Below are 24,117 nucleotides of genomic sequence, written 5' to 3' on the forward strand. Positions count from 1 at the left end.
ATAAGAAAGGTTAATGGTAAATCTTATTTTCCCAGTAAAAATTAAGTAGCAAAAATGTACCTATAAAAAGTTGGTTCCTCCAAATTAACTGAAAAACTAACAGTAGGATATTAAATAAAATAATAATTTGTTAAAAAACCTAAAAATAAATATATGTCCCATAAAAGTATTTGTCTAAAATCATATAACTTTCTATGTTCTTTATTTCCTTTTTTGTTCTTATAATCTCCCTTCCCTTAAACAAAGTAAGGGGATCAATATAAAATACATATTCTCATAGTTAGAACATTTGAAAAATAAATTTTTAAAAAAATCAGCCAGCAGCCATAATCCCATTATTCAAACATAACAGTGCATATTTTGATGTATTTTCTTCTAGAATGTTTCTACATATACACTATAGATGTGTGTATAGATAATGTTTTTACAAAGTCGAGATAGTTATACCCTATCTTCTACTTTTATAACATTACCAAGTAAGTATTGCCTACATCGTTCAAAAGTTTTGAAAGATATTCTAAATCTCATACAATAGTTTATAGATAGATTATAATTGTTTTTAGCTTCTCTTAATCATTTGTACAACTAGTACCTTTGACTTTCATTATTGTCAAGAAAGCTATGGTAAAAATTTTTATGTAAGTCTTTGTGCCTGTTTTGATTATGTCCATTGTTTAAATTCCTAAAGGTAGAATAATCATTTCAAAGACGTAGATTCTTGGTACATATTGTCATATTGTACAACTGTCCTTGAGAGACACTGAATCAAAAGATATACCTATTTGTGGAAGGGCCTATCTCAACACAACATGCTCAAAGTTGCTTTGCTCAACTGATGTGTGTATCATTACGGTTTTGATTTATCTTTTCTATTTTCGAAGAATTTGAAAACTTAATTATACACTTATTGCCTATTACATTTTTTGTCTTCTTTGACTTGTCTGTTCACATTTTTGGTCCTTTCAGAGTTCTAAATGTCTTTTTTACTTTTAAAAACTTTATATGGACAAGTTAACATCTTGTCATATTTGTTGCAAGTTCTTCTGAGTTTATTTCTTTAATATATCTTTTGACTTTCAGAAGTTTTAAATTTTATAAATTAAAAAGTATAAGCCTCACTTTTAGATTTTTATTCCATTGCTTTTATGCTTTCCAACCCTGAAATCAGTGAAATACTTCTCTTCATTTTTTTTCTAGCTTTAAAAAATTACTTTTTTTTCCTTTTAACTTTTAATTACCTGAAATTTATTTTGGTGTTAAGCATAAGTTACAATCTTACTTGAAATTTTCCAAGTGGGCAATTTTTTCCAATTGTTGAATATCTTTCAACCCACTTTTAACTTCCTCTAACGTCTCCTTTTTAACACTTTCCTCTCCTTGAAAAACCAGCGTAACATAGTGAGCTTAGATCTGCTTTTCAATCCTGGTTCCACCACTCACCATGAGATGTCTGACCCTGAGCAAATTAATGAACTCAAGCCTCAGTTTTCCAGTCTATAAAATGCATAGTTATGTGGATAAATAAGGTACTATATGTGAAATCCCTAAGGAGAGTGTATTGAGGTAGCAAACACTCAATTAAAGGTAATTTTAATACTGGGCTCACAAAGCCATCATTGGGAGTACATGACATTTATGTTCTGTCAATGGTATGCAGAGCACCATTACAGAACCCAGCAAATAATAGAAGCTAAATAAATGGTAGCTATTATTATTAATAATTAATATAGAATCCCCCCATATTCCTACATTTCTTTTATTTATTCATTTATTTATTTATTCTACTGTTATTTTCCACATCTAAGTCAACTTTTGATTCTGAGTAGAATAGATCTATTCCCAATGCTGGACCAAGAGGTTAGAGATGGGCAACAAAGAAACCCAGGATCAGTAACTTGGCTGACAATGTCCATGGCTAGACTCTGACACATAGGTATAACCGTAGGGGTTACATTTTATTTATTTTTTTAAGATTTTATTTATTTGACAGAGACACAGCGAGAGAAGGAACACAAGCAGGGAGAGTGGGAGAGGGAGAAGCAGGCTTCCCGCTGAGTAGGGAGCCTGATGCAGGGCTCGATCCCAGGACCCAAAGGCAGATGCTTAACGACTGAGCCACCCAGGTGCCCCAAGATTTATTTATCTGAAAGAGAGAGAGTGTGCATGAGTGAGCATGTGTGGGGCTATAGGGGGCGGTGGGGAGGACAGAGGGAGAGGGAGAGAGAAACTTTAGCGGATTCCACACTGAGTGCAGAGTCTGACATGGAGCTTGATCCCATGTTCCCAAGATCACGACCCGAGCCAAAACTAAGAATTGGACGCTTAACCAACTGCACCACCCAGGTGCCCCTGTGTGGGTCACATTTTAAACAGAAATGGAAGTTAACATGTCCATCTGGATCATTGCTTAATTCTTAAAAAAATTAATTGGTGAGTATATGTAAATCAACACCAAAGAAAAGATTGATTTTCAGTCTGTATTTTATATATTATATAATAACAGAAAGAAAGAGAAAAATAAAGAAAGAAAGAGAAAGAGCATGTAGACAATAAAATTCATTATTTACTTTCTTGGAAGAGACTGATTTAATACTGAATTTTACAGATCTTTTAGAAATGCATATATAATTTTAAAAGTTGAAAATATATGGAATGAATATTTGACACTTCACATTAGTTGATGTACTAAGAAATTTTAATGAGACCAGAGAACTTTGTTAATCATCTGTCATATGCTACATGACTTTTTGGCATAAGTGTGGAATTCAACCAGGATATTGTACTAGATGTTGATTTCAGGAGAGAATCAGATCATTTGGAACAATCTTGCTGTTCAAGCTGGCTGCTCAACAGTGGAATGAAATTTTAATTTAAAAAAAAAATTGGATACATTTGCACAAAAATGTCTTATAGATCCTCAGTGCCTAGATTTCTGACAGGAGTTTACAAGGTTAAACAATGAATAAAAGGACTCTATATAGGTGTACAGTAATTATTAGCTTTTGGAAGTGGAGCTTAAATGTACTCTAAGTGCTTTCATGAAAATTTCATTGCAGTGCAATGCAAGCACTTTCCTCCTTTTAAAACCATACAGAAGAACTGCAGGAGCTCATACAATATTATGTGTTATAGATATATGGACAAGTTTGTGAAACATCTGCTAGCAGAGCTGACTCCATTCCCATGTGTCCTGTGTGGTCTTGGTTTCTATAATTGCCACTAAATAGAATTTTGGCAATCAGTTGAATTAACCTGGATTAGAAGAATCTTAATAAAATGTGAAGGGTTTTTATACTCTTTTGCCCTTTTGCACTGATGATAACATATTCAGCCCTGTCTCTTCAGTAAAATCAACCTCTTAGAACATAAAGCAGTAATTATCATACTTTAGTGCACTCAAGGGTTACTTAGAGATCATGCTTAATCTTGTTAAATAGATATCCTTGGCTTCCACCTCAGAGATTCTAATTCTGGAGGTCTGGAGTGGGCTCAGCAATCTACATCACTTTAAAACACCCCAGATGATTCTTCTGATGTGAGTGGTTCACAGAACACACTTTGGGAGGTGCTGACATAAAGGATTAACTAGACCTTTCATTCTGTGTATTTATTTTACAACCCAAATACGCCTTATCCCTTATGTCATCATCAATCATTTAGTTGGTCAAAATGTTTGATGTAGGAATGCATAAGAAGCTGAACATGATAAGCCATTTAAAAAATTATTATGTATTATAGATATATGGACAAGTTTGTAAAACATACACCTTATTGGTAGAAATTTTTTGAATGCCTTTTATTTCTGAAAATTGTCCTTTTCCTTTTGTAAATCTGGGAGAAAAAAAAACTATATGTGAGATCCAATCAAGAAATGGGCAGAAGACATGAACAGACATTTTTCCAAAGAAGACATCCAAATGGCCAACAGACACATGAAAAAGTGCTCAACATCGCTTGGCATCAGGGAAATCCAAATCAAAACTTCAATGAGCTATCACCTCACACCAGTCAGAATGGCTAAAATTAACAAGTCAGGAAACAACAGATGTTGGCGGGGATGCGGAGAAAGGGGAACCCTCCTCCACTGTTGGTGGGAATACAAGCTGGTGCAGTCACTCTGGAAAACAGTATGGAGGTTCTTCAAAAAGTTGAAAATAGAGCTACCCTACGATCCAGCAATTGCACTACTGGGTATTTACCCCAAAGATGCGAATGTAGGGATCCGAAGGTGTATATGCACCCGATGTTTATAGCAGCAATGTCCACAATAGCCAAACTGTGGAAAGAGCCAAGATGTCCATCAACAGATGAATGGATAAAGAAGATGTGGTATATATATACAATGGAATATTATGCAGCCATCAAAAGGAATGAAATCTTGCCATTTGCAATGACGTTGATAGAACTGGAGCGTATTAAGCTGAGCGAAATAAGTCAATCAGAGAAAGACATGTATCATATGACCTCACTGATATGAGGAATTCTTAATCTCAGGAAACAAACTGAGGGTGGCTGGAGTGGTGGGGGTGGGAGGGTTGGGGTGGCTGGGTGATAGACATTGGGGAGGGTATGTGCTACGGTGAGCGCTGTGAATTGTGCAAGACTGTTGAATCACAGATCTGTACCTCTGAAACAAATAATACATTGTATGTTAAAAAAAAAGAAGAAGAAGAAGAAGATAGCAGGAGGGGAAGAATGAAGGGGGGGAAATCGGAGGAGGAGATGAACCCTGAGAGATGATGGACTCTGAAAAACAAACTGAGGGTTCTAGAGGGGAGGGGGGTGGGAGGATGAGTTAGCCTGGTGATGGGTATTAAAGAGGGCACGTTCTGCATGGAGCACTGGGTGTTATATGCAAATAATGAATCATGGAACACTACATCAAAAACTAATGATGCAATGTATGGTGATTAGCATAACATAATAAAAAAAAAAGAAAAAAAAACTATATGTGACAACTAGTGATTTCCATAAAGTTAAGAATCACAAATTTTCTTGTGTACTTCTGTGTTTTTTCTTTTTAAGATTTTACTTATTAATTTGAGAGAGAGAGAGAGCGCGCACACATATGCACACACAAGTGGGGGAGGGGCAGCGGGAGAGAGAAAAGCAGACTCCCTGCTGAGCAGGGAGCCAGGTTGTGGGGCTCTTTCCCAGGAGCCTGGGATCATGACCTGAGCAGAAGGCAGATGCTTAACCATGTGCACTTCTGTTTTACTAGAGGTCTTAGTAGATGCTTTCTACTTTCCTTCAGAAGGTCAACAACCTAGAAAGATACAATACTAAAGTAGTAAATCTAAAGAGACTTCAGCTCTAGTTTTAATACATTATTTCTGCCTGGACAGATCCAATTTCTCATACTTATCCTTGATAAAGTGAGAATTCTTATTTAGACAAATTAGCAATCTTAGAAATTTAATTTGTAGTACATATCATGTACTACAATTTAATAGAGTTGTTAACCAGAATATAGAAATTGTTAGAGTATCAGGTATGACATAAGATTATACTTCAAAGCTCCCTTTTGTAACTCGTTGATAACTAAGGTAGATAAAGAGTACCAAAAAATCTCAAAACCTAAAATAATATGTCAGCAATGTTTATAATTCATCAAAAACATTGTTTCAATTCACAATCTCTACTGTTTAAATACCTGACTTTTGCATAGCTTTTAGATACAATTCATTAGCTCAAAGACACCACTGAAATGATAACACTTCAGATGATCATTTTAGTATTTTTACTTCTTATAAGCAAATATAAAGAAAGGCACAAAAGTATTTTACTATAGTCACATAAGCTCACACAGATAGGATATGAATGTAAGGTTTTGAAAAATCAAACACTAAAAATTCTGACAGTCAAATGTGATCAAATATGCCCCAAATTTCAAGGAGAACTTTCAAATGAAAATGAAGGAATCAGTTCCTAGAGGATAGAGCCATGTCTTACCTTCTTTCAACATTAATCTTTAAATAAATCATCCAAAAGTTACATAACCATGTTCTATATCATTTCATATTTTTTTGAAATGCTTTGTCAGAATAGATTTCATGATACTCTTGGCTCTTTTTAGAGTTAATATCAAAACTATATGAAGAAATCTTCCTTGCAGCAATTATAAAAAAAGCTACTAAAAATAATACCTAAAGAAAATGAAAACACTAATTCAAAAAGTTATAGGTACTCATATGTTTATCACAGCATTATTTACAAAAGCCAAGATATGAAAACAACCCAACTGTCCACTGGTAGATGAATGGATAAAGAAGATGATTTTATATATATATAATGGGATATTTACATATCTATAATGGAATATTACACAGCCATAAAAAAGGATGACAACATAGCTGAACCTAGAAGGTATTATGCTAAGTGAAGTAAGTCAGACTGAGAAAGACAAATGCCATATGATGTCACTTACATGTGGAATCTAAAAAAAAAACAGAACAAAAGATTAAATGAAAAACAGAATCAGAGCTATAAACACAGAGAACAAACTGATGGTTGCCAGATGGCAGGGGGGTGGGGAGATGAGCAAAGTGGGTGAAGGAGAGTAGAATGAAGGAGAGTAGAAGATACAGGCTTCCAGTTGTGAAATGAATAAGTAACAGGAATAAAAGGTACAACATAGGGAATATAGTCAATGGTACTGTAACAGCTTTGTATGGCGACAGATGGTATGCATCCTTGTGGAGAGCAGAGCATAACACAGAGTTGAATCACTATGTTGTATACCTGAAACTAACATAACATTCTGTGTCAATCATATTCAAATTTACAAAAATTTTTAAATTGAAAAACAAAACAACCTAACTAAAAAAAAAAAACCAACCTAACTGTGATAATAACAGATCCTCAAGTCCTTTCAGGTCTAAGAGGCAACCACATTTCAGAAGAAAGCCCTGACATATGCTCAGGAGCCTAACATCTTCATTAGGAATTAGATATTTTCTCAGTGGATTTGGAATAAGGTCTCTGGAGGTAGAATTCTCTCATCCCTAAAGTTTGAGTAAAAGGAGGGATGCTCACAAGCATTGGGACTACTCACAACAAATGGACTGGAGTCCAGTCCAGCCCATACCTGCAGTTGGGGGTAGGAATCTGCCCAGAAGTTTTGCCTACTCCTTTATCTCCATGCAAATACCTCCCTGCTACTAGAGTCCTCACTGCACTAGAAAAGTGAAAACCAGAAATTGTAACTACAGTTTTGAAATGTATTTCCAAATTGCTTTTCAAATAATTAGAAAAATTTACAGCATACTCAGGAATGTCTATCAGTTTCAACACAATCTTCTAAAACTTCATATTATTATATTTTATATCTTTGTTAACAGAATGGTAACTCATGATTATTTTAATTTGTATCTTTACAAATGAGAAAAAAATAATAACAAAATTAATATTTAGTAACTGAAAAGTTAGCAGTTTAATAATAATAGAAAGATTTAGTAATTGTGTGAATATAGCCAGACCTATTTGTTGACCTATTGTCCCTGGCAGCTTTCGTGCTACACCAGCCCAGAGAAGTCGCTGCCACAGAGACCAGGTGGCCCACAATGTCTATAATGTTCACTCTCTATAGTTCTTTACAGAAAAAGTTAGCTGACCCACGCTCTGGAATTTAAACATTAATTTCTATATACATTAGGAAAATAACATATTATTCGTCCAGTTATAGAATTCTTAAAAATTTGTGTCATATTCGCTGCTCATCTTTTTCACTATAATTTTAAAAAGTTATAATGCCAAAATAATATTTAGTTTTCTATTTTTTTGGTATAACTTCTGTGTTTGCTATGTAATATATCTGGAAATTATTCTGGTCTGATTTTCTTTATCTTTTTAATAAAAAAAAAAACCATAGCTTTTAAGTGGAACTGCAAATATGGACATACAATAACACTGTTCAAGGAGAAATTATTTTTGGTTCCTTACTTCCAATTCCTCATAACTGATCTATTCTTCATTGCTATATTTATCTAACAAATAAATGTCAGAATATTCAAAATCCTAAGTAAAACTTATAGAAAAGAATGAAGTATTGATTTACATAAAACCCAGCAGTTTTAGTATGTCAAATTTATATTTTTTCCGTAAGTTTCATCCTGATTATGAAAAAAATTGGAAAATTTATTTATTTGAAATATTTGGCCTAATGACACAATAAATTATCTAAAACATTTCTAGGCTTATTTCTATGAAAAAGGTGCCAAGTGCCTCTGTTCCAGTCCTCCTTCGCCAAAAAAGAATATTATAAAAATAAATGTTAATAAGTTCTAAACCTCTTAACAACTGTTTACCATTAATTGTGACAAGCATGAATGATGGAAATTGACTAAGGAATATATTTATCTAGATGATCAGGGAATGAGTGATTTCAGTCTTATAGTACCCATTTAACAGCCAAGAAAGATGATGGAGTTCTTAAGTTTGGAAAACTTCAGCTAGACAGAACCATGTATTTAGCTTAAGTGATCCATGGTATTAAGAATTATTATTAATGTTATTATTACTGTGGCCCCACAAAGTAGAGAAATTCTGAGTAGAATATCACTTGGGAAGGAAGACAACAGGTGCATTTGTCTACCATACCTCTACCATAACTTTCCAAGTCACAGCAATCATTACATGCTCCCATTTATAAAATCGTTGACAGAAGAGTTTCTTCAATAATCAGCAGATTATAAGTATGCTATTTAATTCTGAGAAATCAGATTGTGATTTATTTTTTAAATCAACTCACATTTTTCAGGACCAGTATCTATATTAATAGAAATAGAAGGATTTTAATGAGAAAATGATATTGCTGGTGATTATTTCTTTGAAAGCATGTTTAATTGTTTTCTGAATTCTGAAGTTTTGAGTGAATTTCTCATTCCAGCCCTTGGACCTCAAAAGCATGTTGTCACTTGCTCTTGTTTACCTATATTTAATTTTTAAAGCACTTTTATTTTCATGCATTGCATTTTTCTTAATGACGTTTAAAAGGTGAAAAAACGGAATACACTTACGTAACTTAAAAATAGGGAAGGAATTATTAACTAACATTTGAATGAGTGGTTTAAATTCTAAATTAATAAAAAAAATATTCATAGAAACTACCTTTTAAACAGGACAGTTACTTCTTAGGGAATATATTTACCCATTGTTGCTAAGCAAGCATGTCGAGTTACTAAAAAGTTACCAAAAAAGTTTACCTTTTTTTGCCACCACAGTTCAGAAATTGCACTAGAAGCGGCCGCTTAGAAATCTGGAGCGACTCTCCTGGAGGATGTGGGTAATTTAACCCATAGCCGAGAAGGAGAAAGCTCAGCTGCGGGGTTGTTAAGGCAGGTGTTCTCCCCTCCCCCCGCCGTGGGACTTGCCTGCCTCCCCACCTTTCTGTTTATTCTCCTGCCTGTGGTGACTTCCATTCCCAATCCCGGAAGCACTGTCCTCTTTTTCAGTACAGCGCTGACAGACTTTCTTTTCACTTCTGCTAACTGCAAACCCTGCCTCTGCATGTTGTCATTACTGGTAAGTTCTGTTTCTGTTTCAGTTTCCCTGGGGTCTGACAGACTTTCAATGCTAGGAAATTATGGGATTCATCCAGATCACAGTAACAGCCAAAGAGCACCTCAGACTCCTCACCTACTTGTTCTTCTCAGCCCTGGAAATCTCAGGTGCCACATCCTTAGTATGAGTACAACCCCTCTGTTTCTTTTACTCAGAAATCCTACATATCTTAGTCTCATGGTTTCACTCTGAAATAAATAACTTGCAATAAGGTCAAATTCCTGGGTCTGACAGATCAAAGATAAACCTTATTCTCCAGGAAATTTGAAAATCAAAGTATTTCAAGAAAGAAATTGTTGGCCCTCCCAGCCAAAAATCACAATAGGCCTTTGTAACCATTTTAAGGAACATATCGTGACTATGAATTATTACAATCTGAAAGTCAACTTAAACATTTGATTGCTCATGTTTTAAGCATCTGCACAAAATATTAGTGTCATAATTAAAATGGTATTTAAGGGCCTTTTCACTGAAGTTAGTCAGATATTGGAAGTAAAACGCCTTTATAGGGCTGCAACTGGGATTCCAAGTTAGCATATGCTTAAAAAATGCCCTGTGACCTCATGGAAAATGAACTATACGTGAATATATAAATAGGCCAAAGAATGTGACAGTCTGAATGTAAGGGAATCTCTGCAATATTGCTCTAAGTCACTCTATAATAAAATATATGTTCAGCTTTGCACAAAATTTCAAATTAAAAAGACAGCATCACTGCCTATTTCCAAATGTCAGTTCATAGCTAAAGCCAAACTCAGGAGGCACAAACATGTGATGCCGTGTGGCACGAAGAGAGCACAACAGCGTGCCACCGAACCAGAGGCAGTTGGGTAGTTTGATCACATTGGTTTTATTCTGTCAACTTCCTTCCAGGAAGCTTGGAGGTTGACCAATAAGGTCCACTGTTGATCCTTAGGCCACCACCCTCCCCTCCTTCTCGTTTGTGGCTTAGAACTTACCCACACCCCAAGTTCTCTCGTGTCCTCGCTGTTACAGCCATAGTAGTCTGGGGTTTTATCCAATTCCTGCATGTGTCCCTGTGCTCTTACGCTCTTATCCGCATGACAGGACGGGCAGAGAGCGGCATTACCCATCTCAGTTCTACAGTTCCTGCTGTCACTGGGCCTGTGCTTGCCCTCTGTGCTCTGTCCAGGGCTCCCAGGGGGGCACTACTGTGGACAATGCATCCAGACGATCCTTGGCTCCTCTGCTCAATTCCCCTACACGCCCCTCACCAGTTCTCCCCATCTGCTGGCTGGCTTGCTGGTGTCAGAGAGAACTCAAAACCCCAGCAACTGCAGGCTGCATTCAGTGACCATTTCCAATTCAGGCTCTGCCAGTCTATTTTTACACCTACCAGGCCAGCTATGCATGTCAATGGAGTGAGGGGGGTGAGCTGAGACAGAGCAGGGGAGGGGGCGGTGTTGTTTTGTTTTTCACCATGTGAGCGGCCTGCTCTACACATGGACTTAAGTTCCTGCTGTGTAAAATGTCTCTACATTGAGAATTTTGGCATTACTTAGTAAATGCCTTTGAGTCCTTTAATTTTTTTCCCCCTTCTGTCTTTCTAGTCACACGGAACACCAAATCTGTTAATGATCTCACTTTACCAGCATAATAGGTAGAAATTATTTTCATAATTGTTTAAACCAAGGGTCATCTCCTCAGCTGACATACATTATCTTTTTCATGATCATTTACAGAAAACAACTGGCCATCCTTTCAGCATTTAAACTTTATCAGAAACACATCCATCAAAATGGCTCATTTTACAATGGTATAGATGTCTTGAATTTCACAAAGTAGCTACAGTTTTCCATTATTCAGGATTGTGCCACAGTAGAGCAAACATTTTGATTTACTTATAATTCTTTTTAATTTTTAATATTTTGAAAACGTTTCCCCCAGCTTTATAAAAAATAATTCAGAATGGCTTTCAAAAACATACATACCATCTCTGAAACCATATTACAGATTTTTGAAAGAAGTTGTTTCCACTGAGATGAGCACAGCAAATGCACAGTAGGTTTTTATGAAGCCAATTATGATAAACATCAAGACTTTGTTATAGACTGTTATTGATTAAACTTTATTGACCCCATTAAGTTTCCTCTAAAACTTTATATATTATATATATATATATATATAGTGTTTTGGTGTTAGTCCTATCCTTCCTCATTTGATACTGGCTTTCTCTCTTCATATCTTCTAAATAGGTTTTAAACTACTCAATGGCAGGGTAAAGATTTACATTTTGTATCACCTTCCAAGTTATATATTATATTAAATGTTAAAGAAATCTACTGAATTGAAAGCAATCATTTGGGGAAAACAGGATGTGGAAGATATTTAGAAATTAACCACATTACATTTGATAGAATAAAACTCACCTTTCCGACTTGCCATTTTTTAAAACTAAAAATGCCTGTCATTATGATTATTTATTTAAATTAAAAACAGCATTCTTGAAATAGCCTACCACGCTGTATTGCTATCCAAAACACTTAACCAAAAAAAAGCCCAACCAAACAAACAAAAACAAACAAACAAACAAAAACACACCACCCTTTAACAAACTCAAATCCAAGAATGGCATTTTTGGATTGTTCATTCTTATAGCCCCATGCTGGGATATTTTTCGGTTTTGTTTTGTTTTGTTTTTTACCAATCCTGTTTGAATAGCTCTTTATCCCAGAATTTATGAACCTCGAGTATGTTATTTACTGTAAAGCTCTTACCCTTATCTTCCAATTTCTAAGAGGCACTAACAGTATTTGGTGAAATTATTTTTATCTTTCAGCTATAGGTGATGACATATCTTAAAACAGTTTTTTTTAAATTTATTGACTGAACCAATAACATTATGATAAAAATGGGGGGCATAATTTCTCCATTCATGTGAAAGACAAGCATAATTTAAACATTTTAAATGTTAAAGTTTTAATGGGGATTAAGGAGGGTACTTGTTGTGATGAGCCTGGGTGTTGTATGGAAGTGTTGAATCGCTATACTGTATACCCGAAACTAATATTACCCTGTCTGTTAACTAACTGGAATTTCATAAAAACTTAAAAAAAAAAAAAAACAACCTATGGAAAAGTGTTAAAGGTTTAGGTGAAAGTATTCATAAAGATGAAATGTTAATATCAGTAACAGGATCAGACTGGTAGCTGAGATTTACCAAGCAAAACCTTTTGTGTTGCTCAAATTATTTTTATATAGACTAAACTAATGATTTATCAAAATGTGGTAATTCCTCACCAAATGTTACACCTACTTGAACAATATTTTGTAGAAATTAAGTAAGCACTGGTGTATAATAATGTGTTTACAAACTCTTTCAAAAAGATGTTTTAAAATGTCCTATCTTCTTCTCTAAGGTTTAGAGCCTTACAGTGCCTTACAAAGTCTTATAACATGCTTCTTCTTGAATATATATGAACTGTTTTATTCAGAATATAAACCAAGATTTTACCAGCTGTTAAAAGAGGTACACTTCTTTTCTCTCTTTTGGAATTAGTTGCCTATTTTTAAAACATAAAAATTTAATATTCAACAATCTTTTAATATAGAATCATGTAATTTAAAACCTGGAAGCAAATCCTAAAATTTCTCTGTGGCCTCATTCCTTCATTCTAGAGTTGAGATCCGAATCCCTGTACTTAACATGTGTAAAAGGAATATTTAACCACTCTAGCTTAGGGAAAGATGTCCCTAGGTGCTCAATAAATAATTTTGCCGTGCTTTAACAGCATGAATTGTTTCCTGGAATCTTTCTGGCTCGTTAATACATTACCCATTCTACCACTATGCCTTCGATTTTCTTCTCCTTCAGCCAAGCAGCTAAGCATCCCTTTCTCCACCAGTCCCTGTTCATTGTCTCTTTCAAAGCTCATCTTAAAATTCACTTTCCCCTAAAAGTCTTAATTACACCTACGTTAGTCCCTTAACTTGTTCTATCTTTTCGAATAAAGTTGGGACCACTATCAGCTATTTGCTCTTTTTACAGAATATGGCTTGTCTCTCACTGACCTTCTCATAGATGTAAAATACACACAGTAGTTTAAACATTTGCTAAGTAAATGAATAAAAGGCAGCCACAGATAGGAGCACGATTGATAATACCAATATTTAACTGCACTACACTGACCTTTTTGCACATTAACAGTAACAGATTTAATAATTTTAAACATTTTTATGCATGACCAATCTTTCATTTCATGTTCATTTCCACATTTACAATAAACACTCTGATTAGTCTTTGAAAAAATATTAACATTGTTTGGAGTTTATTTTCCTAGAACAGAATTTGTAGTGCTTTGTTTCGAAAGGAAAAAAAATGTTTATAAAGTACACTGGAACATAAACCAAAAGAGAAACATGTTGACAACCCCTGCAAGATACTCTTTCTAAATGACTAGCAATTAGGTTCTACCCTTCTCTCTTTCCTTTATCCCAGGGAAATCTTCCCATTCTTTCCCTAATAGAAAAAAATGTCCTACTTACTGAATATAATAACACCCATGCTCTTTATCATCAGGGCTGCCCCGAAATATGCCTCACAGCGGTATCAAAATCTCACTAAGTTTGGTGCCTCAACAAGTATGGGCAAAGGAAAGGCAAATATCCACTGCTGGTGCCCCTGTGATTGCTAAAATTTCCTATTTGCTGGCCAAACAGATTGAAATGATCAATCTGGAAGATATCATAGCTGTGAAAATAGAACTTTTCAATGAACAGCTTCATACATGATCACTCCAGACTTTGCCAATGCTGCTTTCTGCGTAATCAAAAAAAGGGTGAGAGGAGTTTGCAAAAGAGGACATTGCTTCAGAGGTTAAAATATTGCTAGTTTTAGGGGCGGCTGGGTGGTCCAGTCAGTTGAGCATCCAACTCTTGGTTTTGGCTCAGGTCATGATCTCATGGGTCGTGAGATCTAGCCCCGCATCAGGCTCTGCGTTCAGTGGGGAATCTGCCTGAAGATTCTCTCCCTCTGCCCCATCCCCCACTCATGTGCACACTCTCTCCCAAAAATAAATAAATAAATCTTTAAAACAAATATTGCTAGTTCTATTTCCTAGTGGTTAACTAAGAGTGGCTGCCAGACAGACTTGTCACGAAAGCTTGGGTGATGTGACGACCTATATACCGAACATTTTGCCAATTAGAAGGCAAGGTTAGCAAATACTGTGTAGTACTGATGCCTTAATCATGCCCCCGTAGATTGTTAGGATCTCTGTGGACATCTGACAAGGGATATGCTTTCTGCCAGGGCAGAACAATGTCACCACTGTTTCTCAAAAATGCTTCAAAGTCATTAGGGCAAATTACTCAGAAAGCAAATATTTGCATGTTTGGCCACACTCAGAGCAGGATACTTGACTTCGGTGCGTGATTTAGAATGTGAAATTCAAAGCCCTCATGATGGGACATATTTGCAATATCCTTCTTAAATTCCCAGGCACTTTTATTGTTATTATTTCATCTGTATTACTGTGGTTCAAATCCATCAAAAGAGAAAAACGATTAAGGACTGAGAACAAAGGCCAGCCTCTCATCTGTAATCTTCTGAAAGTAGCTGCTAAAGTCCCTACACAGCAAAGCTGAAAACCATCCATTGCAGTTTTAAATTTCACCTTTTAAAGAAGAAGCAATTATTATGGAATCATCAGAAAACTAACACCTTAGAGAAGAAATAACTGTATCAGTTCTCTAATTTAACCTAAAGAGTTATATCACAGCTCCTGCAGAGGAATGAAAAGACCTCTTAGCTAGGAATAACTAATCCCAGATTTTGGTTCTACCACTCATTTACCTGCATGGATTTGTGTAACCTTATCAAATCTGGGCTTGAGTTTTCTCTTTGAAGACAAGGGGGTCAGACTAGATGATTGTTAGATCCCTTCCAGCGCTGAAGTTCTTTACTTCCATGCAACAATACTTGTTTACATTTGAACATATACCTAACAGGTGGTAGTTGAAGCTGACCATCTATTTAGTTAGCAAGCATGAGAAAAAAAAAAAATCGAAAAGAACAACTCAATATGTTGCATCACAGGTCCCTGGTTCTATGAGCTGACGGCATTCGGTGGCATTTCCATGGGATACTCACAAGGGAAGATGAAAGGACCGCCATGTGAAATATGACAAACTCTTGTCGGTATCTAGGAGCTCTATTCCAAGGTGAGGACCTTTACGCTCTTGCTCCACCTTTCTTGAATATTAGCCCCACTGAAAAACTAGAAGCATTTTGGAAAGCTCGCCCTGCCAGTTTTCTGCATCTCACAATTGTAAAACAACTTTCACCAGGAAGTGGTCTCAGTCTCCAAACCTGGTGTTGTAGGACAGCTTTATAGGATTTTGTAGGACAAGTTTTTGCAAATCACCTGCATAAAATATAGGGATTTTATTCTCCCTCATAGATTTCAGTTAATTTGTTCTTAAAGGGCAAGTGCTGTCTGTCATAATAAAAATATTGAAGAACAGGGGCGCCTGGGTGGCTCAGTCGGTTAAGTGTCTGCCTTCGGCTCAGGTCATGGTCCCAGGGTCCTGGGATCAAGCCCCGCATCGGGCTCCTTGCTCATTGGGAAGTCTGCTTCTCCCTCTCCCACTGCTGTTCCCTCTGCTTGTGCTCTCTCTGTGTGTCAAATAATAAATAAAAAATCTTTAAAAAAATATTGAAGAACATATTTTTCCTGGAGTCTTTAAAGAGGCAAATCTGAAAAAATGTTTCACTCAGAATTATGTAATTTAATTTTTTTTCTCTCTTGCAAGTTGTAAGGGTTATTCAAGTATATATATCACACAAATGAAAAAAGGGAAGTCCAATCTCCTTTTTTTTTTTTAAGATTTTATTTATTTATTTGACAGAGAGAGACACAGCGAGAGAAGGAACACAAGCAGGGGGAGTGGGAGAGGGAGAAGCAGGCTTCCTGTGGAGCAGGGAGCCCCATGCGGGGCTCGATCCCAAGACCCTGGGATCATGCCCTGAGCCGAAGGCAGACGCTTAACGACTGAGCCACCCAGGCACCCCCAAGTCCAAACTCTTAATCTAAACTATCACTGCAGCATAAAATGTCCTAATATGATGGTGTTGCCACTTTGTATTTGGCAGATCATCATTAATATGTAAGATATGTGCTGCTTTTGCTGAATTTAGAAAACTGTTTAGATTACAATCCACCTCCCCTTACACTCCGAAAACCATGCTAGCCATAATTCAAAACTGATTGTTTTGGTCAAATATATTTATCTGATTAATATTTTATTACTCCTATTGTGTGCACAATTCTGCATGCCCAATCACAGGAAACCAGGGACAAATTCTTCTAACTTTGGGAATCGGTGACCTGTGGGAAAAAAACTGGAACATTCTGTGCAACAACAGAGACAGCACATTATTTTCTCCTGTGTTTGGACACATTCAATATAATTTCTTCAGCTAAAAGTCAAACATGTAATGATTTTCACCCATTGGATCTGTTATATAACTGATCAATCGGAAAACTGTTGCATAATTTATAGATCTACAACAGATTCTCTATATTAACACGTGGCATAACTTTTCTAATTGAGGTCAGTATAAATGAGTTTTACTGTGTATGCTGTCCACAAATTAATCAAAAGGAGTATCTCCAAGCAATTTATGTGCCCACAAACATCAAATAACCAACTTAATTTTACATTCCTCCCAGCTATTATTTTCATTCCAGACTGCTGCCTCTTGACTCCTCGTCTATAAGGGAGGACATTCTTTAATAAACAGTGCTACAACTTGAGAAGTTTTCTAAAGGCTACTCCACACAGTGCCTGGCACAAAGTGGGCACTCCATAAATGTCGTTGACTGACATTAAAGACACTACGAGGCAAGAAGTGGAGGGTGTCCAAAGCAAGCCTAGAGGGCCATGTGACTCGTTCAATGCGGTCATACTGGACTGCATTCTGAAACACAACATGAAGAAAACAATTTAGCCATTGTGTACTCCTACTTTTTCTGAAAAAAAAAAATACGTATCCACATAACACTCAGAAAATGGTTAACTACTACAGCAGGGGCTCCTCAAAAGCTTCATTTGTAGAAAAAGTCAAGGATGCAAATAAAAAAGCAGAGAGGGGGCTCCACTGCAATCTGACTTTAATAGTTATTTTCTGAAACCTAAGTCAGTATTTTAGTTTACTAACATTTCTTGTAAGTTTCCATCTGTAAACCAGGGAGAGTGGATAGAGGTAATCTGGAAAGGATTCTGTTAAGGGGATTTTAAGATGAATGAATGGTGCACAGCCCAACTGTTGACCATTTCATGGGGTAAAGTCTCGTGCCCAAAGGAACAACGTGCTTAGACATAACTCTTCACAACAAGCTGACCAGTTATGCTGTGTATGATACATGCCACAGTTGTCTAGACCTATCTATCAAAATGGTCTCTCACATGCCATGGTAGTTAGACACCATGCTTGATCATTAGGACAAGATAAATAGGAGTGCTGTCTTAAGGAGAATTTATAATCAACCTCCCCAAATAATATCTTAAGTATATAGGAAACTCCAACACTAAGCTCAAATAAATTATCCATGACTAATATTAGCAAATAAAAATTCATTTATCCTTTCCATACTTCTCAAGTCTCATTTCACTTAGTATATGGGGTTTCCCTTTGATGGTTCACAGGCATTAAGTTTCATACATTTATAGTTGCCATTTGTACATTCGCCCTTGAGGTTCTAGAAAAATAGCAACTTTGCAAAAACTTTTTGGGTTATGATATACAATATGAAGGCTTAAATGTTTTGATACATTTGTCATTACTGAAAAAATTTCTTCAATTTAAAACAGAACCCAGTTCAATGTAATCATATACTCAACTATTTTAATCTATCAGTCTCAAAGTATTTTAAAATAACTTCCCAACAAAATAAATGCACATGTACACATGCACGCACACCATCTGAAATGAAACAGGAGACATAGACGTTTGAAATACACTGCCAGGCTGGCGCACCTGGGTGGCTCAGTCCATTAAGCGGTGGTTCTTAGTTTAGGCTCAGGTCATGATCCCAGGGTCATGGGATCCAGCCCCATATCAGGCTCCAGGCTCAGTATGGAGTCTGCTTGAGGTTCTTTCCCTCTCCTTCTCCCTTTATATCCCACTCCCTCCCCCTCTGTCCCGCGCCCCCCCCTCCAAAGCACACAGCGGCGCACTGCGCACTTTCTCTCAAATAAATAAAATCTTGAAAAAAATAAAAAAATTAAATTAAATACACTGCCAGGCTATAGCCAGGCTTTGATCAATTATGAACAAATTCAAGTTCAAACTAAATTTTTTTTAAAGATTTTATTTATTTATTTGACCGAGAGAGATATAGCGAGAGAGGGAACACAAGCAGGGGGAGTGGGAGAGGGAGAAGCAGGCTCTCCATGGAGCAGGGAGCCCGATGTGGGGCTCAATCCCAGGACCCTGGGATCATGACCTGAGCCGAAGGCAGACGCTTAACGACTGAGCCACCCAGGTGCCCCTCAAACTAAATTTCTAATACTAGTTCAAACTGGAGCAGATATAGGCATTTATAAAAATTACCAATTAAACCTGACTCACTATGAGGATGGTAACTGATTTCCTTGTACTACATTAAAACATTAAATCAAGAAGTTTCTGTGATTGTAAAATATGGTATTATTAGTTATTTTTTAAAAAAATACATGTGGAGTGTGCATTTAATCAAGAACTAAATTAACTACAATTACAGAATGATAGACTAAATTAAATTTATTTCAAAGGCTGAGAAAACTCAGAGCACCAAAAATAATCTGAATTTCATTGTCCAACTGATACTTTATTTGGGCTCTATTTCAAGATCTCTCTAGAGCAAATTTATTCTATGCATCTTAAAGTATAAATAATTGTTTATAATCCTTTACCTACTATTCATACTAGAATAAATATCCTGGTTATATATCATTTGTTCCCTTGGATAATGGGAAATTTTTTGATAAAGTTTTAAATAATGTCCTACTTTTTTTTGGAAGACGGAATAATTTTACAGGCAATCAAAAACCCTGTGAATATGAAAATAAAAATATAAAATCAATTTCATTAACTCAATTCTTCTAAAATTGTGTCATTGTGGTCTTATGTCCTCTGAACTACAATGTTACTGGCCATATGTTGTAAGGAAGGAATTTCTGGCCAAGCACTACCAGCTGCCCCTGTTAACTTTAGTATTCCTATCTGTATAATAATGAGCTACAGTAAATAGACTCTTGTGCTGATGTTTGTATCTGTTAAATCTTTAGAGTCATAAGTTTATAAATCATGCTATGAGGTCAGCATATGATTTATCTTCTCTGCAGGAAGGTAAGAAAGAAATAAAGAAGGAAGAAGGGAAAGGGAAGGAAAGATTATAAATATGATAAGAAAATCCAGATCTATCTCTAAAACTTAAGAAGGGCTTTTTCTTTAAGAGCAGTTATTAAAAATATTTTTAATAAATATGTTTTTCCTTTTTACTAGTTCTTTAGAGCTAGTAGTTAAATATTCTCGGGGCTTTCCTAGGTCAATAAAGAATCTCTCCCCTAAGCCAATATTCTCCTCAAACCTGCTCCTGGCTCAACTGACCAGCACCCCTATATTCTTTGCTGCTCAAGCTGGAAATGTTGATGTTTTTGACATTCCCTTTCCTATACATCTAGGCCTAAAGAATCTGCTTTTTTTCCCATCCCTTAGCCACTCCATCATTTCCTGGCTGAATTACTGTACCTGTCTCCTAAACAGTTTCCTGCTTCTAGCCTTGCTCTATTCCATCCAATCCATGCCCCACACAAAAACCAGAATGAGCTTCCCAAAGCTCACATCTACTCAGGACACTTCCTATAATCTCCATAATAAAAGACAAAACCTTTAAAATGCTATACAGAGTCCTGTATGATCTGGTCCTCCTTCCTCCCCCATCTCATCTTTGCCCTCTCTTTTATATTTTCTTCTGGACTTTCATAAACAACTAATCCTCCATCTGGATCACCTCCCTCCCTCTCTATATTTACAAGACTTCTCTTGGAACCTTTCCTGGCTAGCAAGATTAAGGGCCAATTGTAAACATAGAGTGATCACAGTGATTGCTACCCTGCACCGTAATCATCTTTTACATGCTTGTCTTCTTCACTAGACTATGAGCTCATGGTGGACAAACATTATATTTTGTCTGTTTGTTCCTAGTACTTCTGACAGTGCCTCTAACATAGCGGACACTCATAACTGATTACTGAAAAAAGCAATAAAAAAGCTTTCTTGACACATTCAAAATATGATTGTTTCTCACAAACATTTATTTCATTCATCCCATAAATATTTGTTCAGCACTCTATGCCAGGCCAGAACATGTCATTTAAATAAAAAGAGGCAAATGGGCAGTGTTTCTGATGTACACATAAATTCTTCAATAAATCTCTGGAATGGCAATCTGTAGCAATCTAGTCAATTACCAGTAAATGCTCCTTTGTTTGTTGATATTACTATTCTGTCAGCTCTTGTTAGATTATGTTTTCAGATGTTTGATTTCGTCATGAAGGGGACTAGGCACTGAACCTACTCATAATCACATTATGGCAAATGGGCACAAGAGCAATAGTGGCCATAAACCAAAAGATGGTTTATTAAGTAAGGATAAGACTATTGATCACAGTAGTGGATATTGTGGGTATTTCAGCCATGCCTAAAACCTATGGAGAGTAATCACTGCTAAGGCCAGAGAAATGTCCCAATTATTCTCTAGAAGTACAGATAGATTTCTCTTACAATGACTGTCTATGTGCGTGTGAATGCATGCACGCACGCGTGCACACACACACACACACACACACACACACACCTCTGTTATTCTGTGGCTTGGCCATCATGGGCCTCTAAGGTCTTATGTGAGGTGGAAACCTCTTTTCATTCCATTCTTTCTTTCCATCTGTAGAGCTACTCTGTGTCCTTTCATGATTGGCTCCCATTTTTATTGATGATGATGGGTCATCCATAGATCTCTGCCTTTACTGTCACATCTAATCCTCTTCACAGACCTCACTTCCTTTTGACCATGACCTTCTCTGACATTGCTTATCTGTGACGCTCAATTCTTTCTCCTTCTCTCCACTGTTTTTATTTCTTCATATATACCTTTACTTCTAACATGTTTTACTTTCAATGCAAACACTAACCTTTTGTAGACAACAACCAATAATATAGCAAATTCATAAATGCAGAAATACCTCACAGTTATCAGCCTATGGCAAGTAGTCATAGAAAAGACATGCATTTCCTGCTTTTCTTCATGATAAACAACCAATTAAAGTGCTCAGGCGGAAATCCTCAATCTTTGCACTATTAGCCATCAGTAATTCAGATATATGTTAACTGCAGTAAAGGTGCATCGTGAAGAAAAAAGCACCATAAAAATTCAAAGTCTTGCCCTCTTTTTTATGACATTCCAATGTTTTAAATTAGAATTTCCAATTTCTAAATCCCTATGGAAATATCATTTATTTCTGACTTCACATTTTGATAACTCATTAGACTATATGGCAAAGTTCTAATCAAATTTTGTCAAATTTTACTAAACACATAGGTCACGCTATATTTGATCAAGAAGTATGTCATGACAACTTAATTTTATACTAAATTCTTCCTAAAAAAAGAAATATCAATAAGAGTAAACGTAGCTTCCATTAACCACTGACGTTTTCAAATGTCAATTTTACTGAAATATTTTGTTTCTATTTTGGTAACATTCAACTTTCGTTGCCTTGTTTTATAACCCAAAATAGCTCAGTTTATTATTATCCCACACTAAGATGAGGGGAGATGGATCGTTCTGTGTTATAAAGGTATCACACAGGGCACCTGGGTGGCTCAGTTGGTTAGGCAATTGTCTTCAGCTCAGGTCATGATCCCGGAGTTCCGGGATCGAGTCCCCCATCAGGATTCCCTGCTCATCAGGGAGCCTGCTTCTCCCTTTGACCCCTTCCCTCTCATGCTCTCTCGCTCGCTCGCTCACTCTCTCTCTCAAATATATAAAATCTTTAAAAAAAAAAAAAGGCATCACACAGACCCCTGACCTCAATGTTCAGCAGAGCGGAAATGGCATTTAAAGACCTTTATGTGCTGACTACCTTTTTGTGTCCGTAGCCAACAATACCCCAGTAGTCTTCCTTTCCAGTTCACTACGTATTTATGACCTTGGGTTCTCTCTGTGGTCCAGTGAAAAAACTAACTTTCGGGAAATTCTAGAACTACTTCCATCTGCAGTTTGATAAACTAACTTCATATTAACCATTTGAATTTTGGGTCTGTGAGACCTACTTCATCTGTCCCCCACTCTTATAAGAGATTCCTATTGAAGACATCTAGGACTTAGACATCTCCTTTGATACTATTTGATTGTCAGAGATGCAGGTAGTACAGATGGTTTGAGCACTTGATAATTCTAGCCATCCTGTCTTCCTATAATCTCATTATTGGAGAGCTTGTCGCCATGTAAGCCACATTATAACCCTTAAGAGGCTCCCCCTATCCTGTTTGCTTTGTTCCTTGAAACGCTAGAAATATTTTTGTGTATCTTAGTGATATGTGATCCCATGCCTGGCATCCTCTGCGGGGCCCAGTGTCTGCAGCTAGATCTAATCTAAAGCCAGATCCCAACTGCCCTCGTGGGCTGTGTCTGGTGGAGACGGTGCCGCCACACCTCAGGTTATACCTGCGAAGTACAAAGTGGCTCTGTGGAAGGAGTCTATGCTTTAAATTTCAATACTTTTTAACTTACAAAATTTGTTTTCAATTTCACATGCCCATGAAAAGGACCCATCCCTTTGTTAAATCTTATTAAAATGATCATTCCCTGAGGTACATTGGAAGTACATACTATAGTAAAACTGCAACACTGTAACTTCAATATATTGAAAACTCAGAGGACAAAAAGGAAAGAGAGAGATATTATTAAAACACATACAAAAATAAAATTTTGAGAAATATAGATATATATGTATATACATGCATGCATACATATATACATACACATCATACCTTATGAACAGAATTCTAAGCATGGTTTTTCTCAAATAAGAACCGACTTTGAAATGAGCTAATTAGAAACAACCACCACCACCACCGCCACCCTCTAAGGAAGTTATATTAGAGTTTATGGTCTGATAGTTGTGACATCTCAGAATAGTATTCTATTTTTTTCTTTTATATGGTAGAGACATTTTCCTAGTCAACTTTACTACTCTGTTAGGTCAAATTCTTGACCTATTTACTCCATGGCATTAAATGATAATTGAGCTCAAAGAGGAAAGAGAAGGAAAAAAAAGAAAAAGCCTTTGAACACTTAAAGCTTTTGTCTATACATTTCACTCTTATATCTTGCCCGGATGTGTTTTTATTCTGAATCATCCATGAAAATCCATGTGGTTTCACACAGAGAAAAACCGCTTCTTTAGTATATGTGGAATCACAAAGGTCCCATTTAACTCTACTGTGCTTTGGTGGGCAGGAATGTTAGAAGGTTTTAAACTTAGTTA

General features: G+C 36.3%; 1 protein-coding gene across 1 annotated transcript in view; it reads right to left on the minus strand.

Moving 5' to 3' along the window:
- The window catches only part of ANK2 (ankyrin 2), a 220,910-nt gene extending 210,255 nt beyond the window's left edge, over positions 1 to 10,655 (minus strand). Inside the window, exon 1 of the mRNA XM_044913085.1 lies at positions 10,521 to 10,655. Within this exon, the coding sequence (XP_044769020.1) occupies positions 10,521 to 10,655 (135 nt within the window). The remainder of the gene's footprint in view (positions 1 to 10,520) is intronic.
- Between the last annotated feature and the right edge of the window lie 13,462 nt (positions 10,656 to 24,117).

Source organism: Neomonachus schauinslandi, chromosome 2 (genome assembly GCF_002201575.2).
Source record: "Neomonachus schauinslandi chromosome 2, ASM220157v2, whole genome shotgun sequence".
In the NCBI taxonomy this organism is placed as follows: domain Eukaryota; kingdom Metazoa; phylum Chordata; class Mammalia; order Carnivora; family Phocidae; genus Neomonachus; species Neomonachus schauinslandi.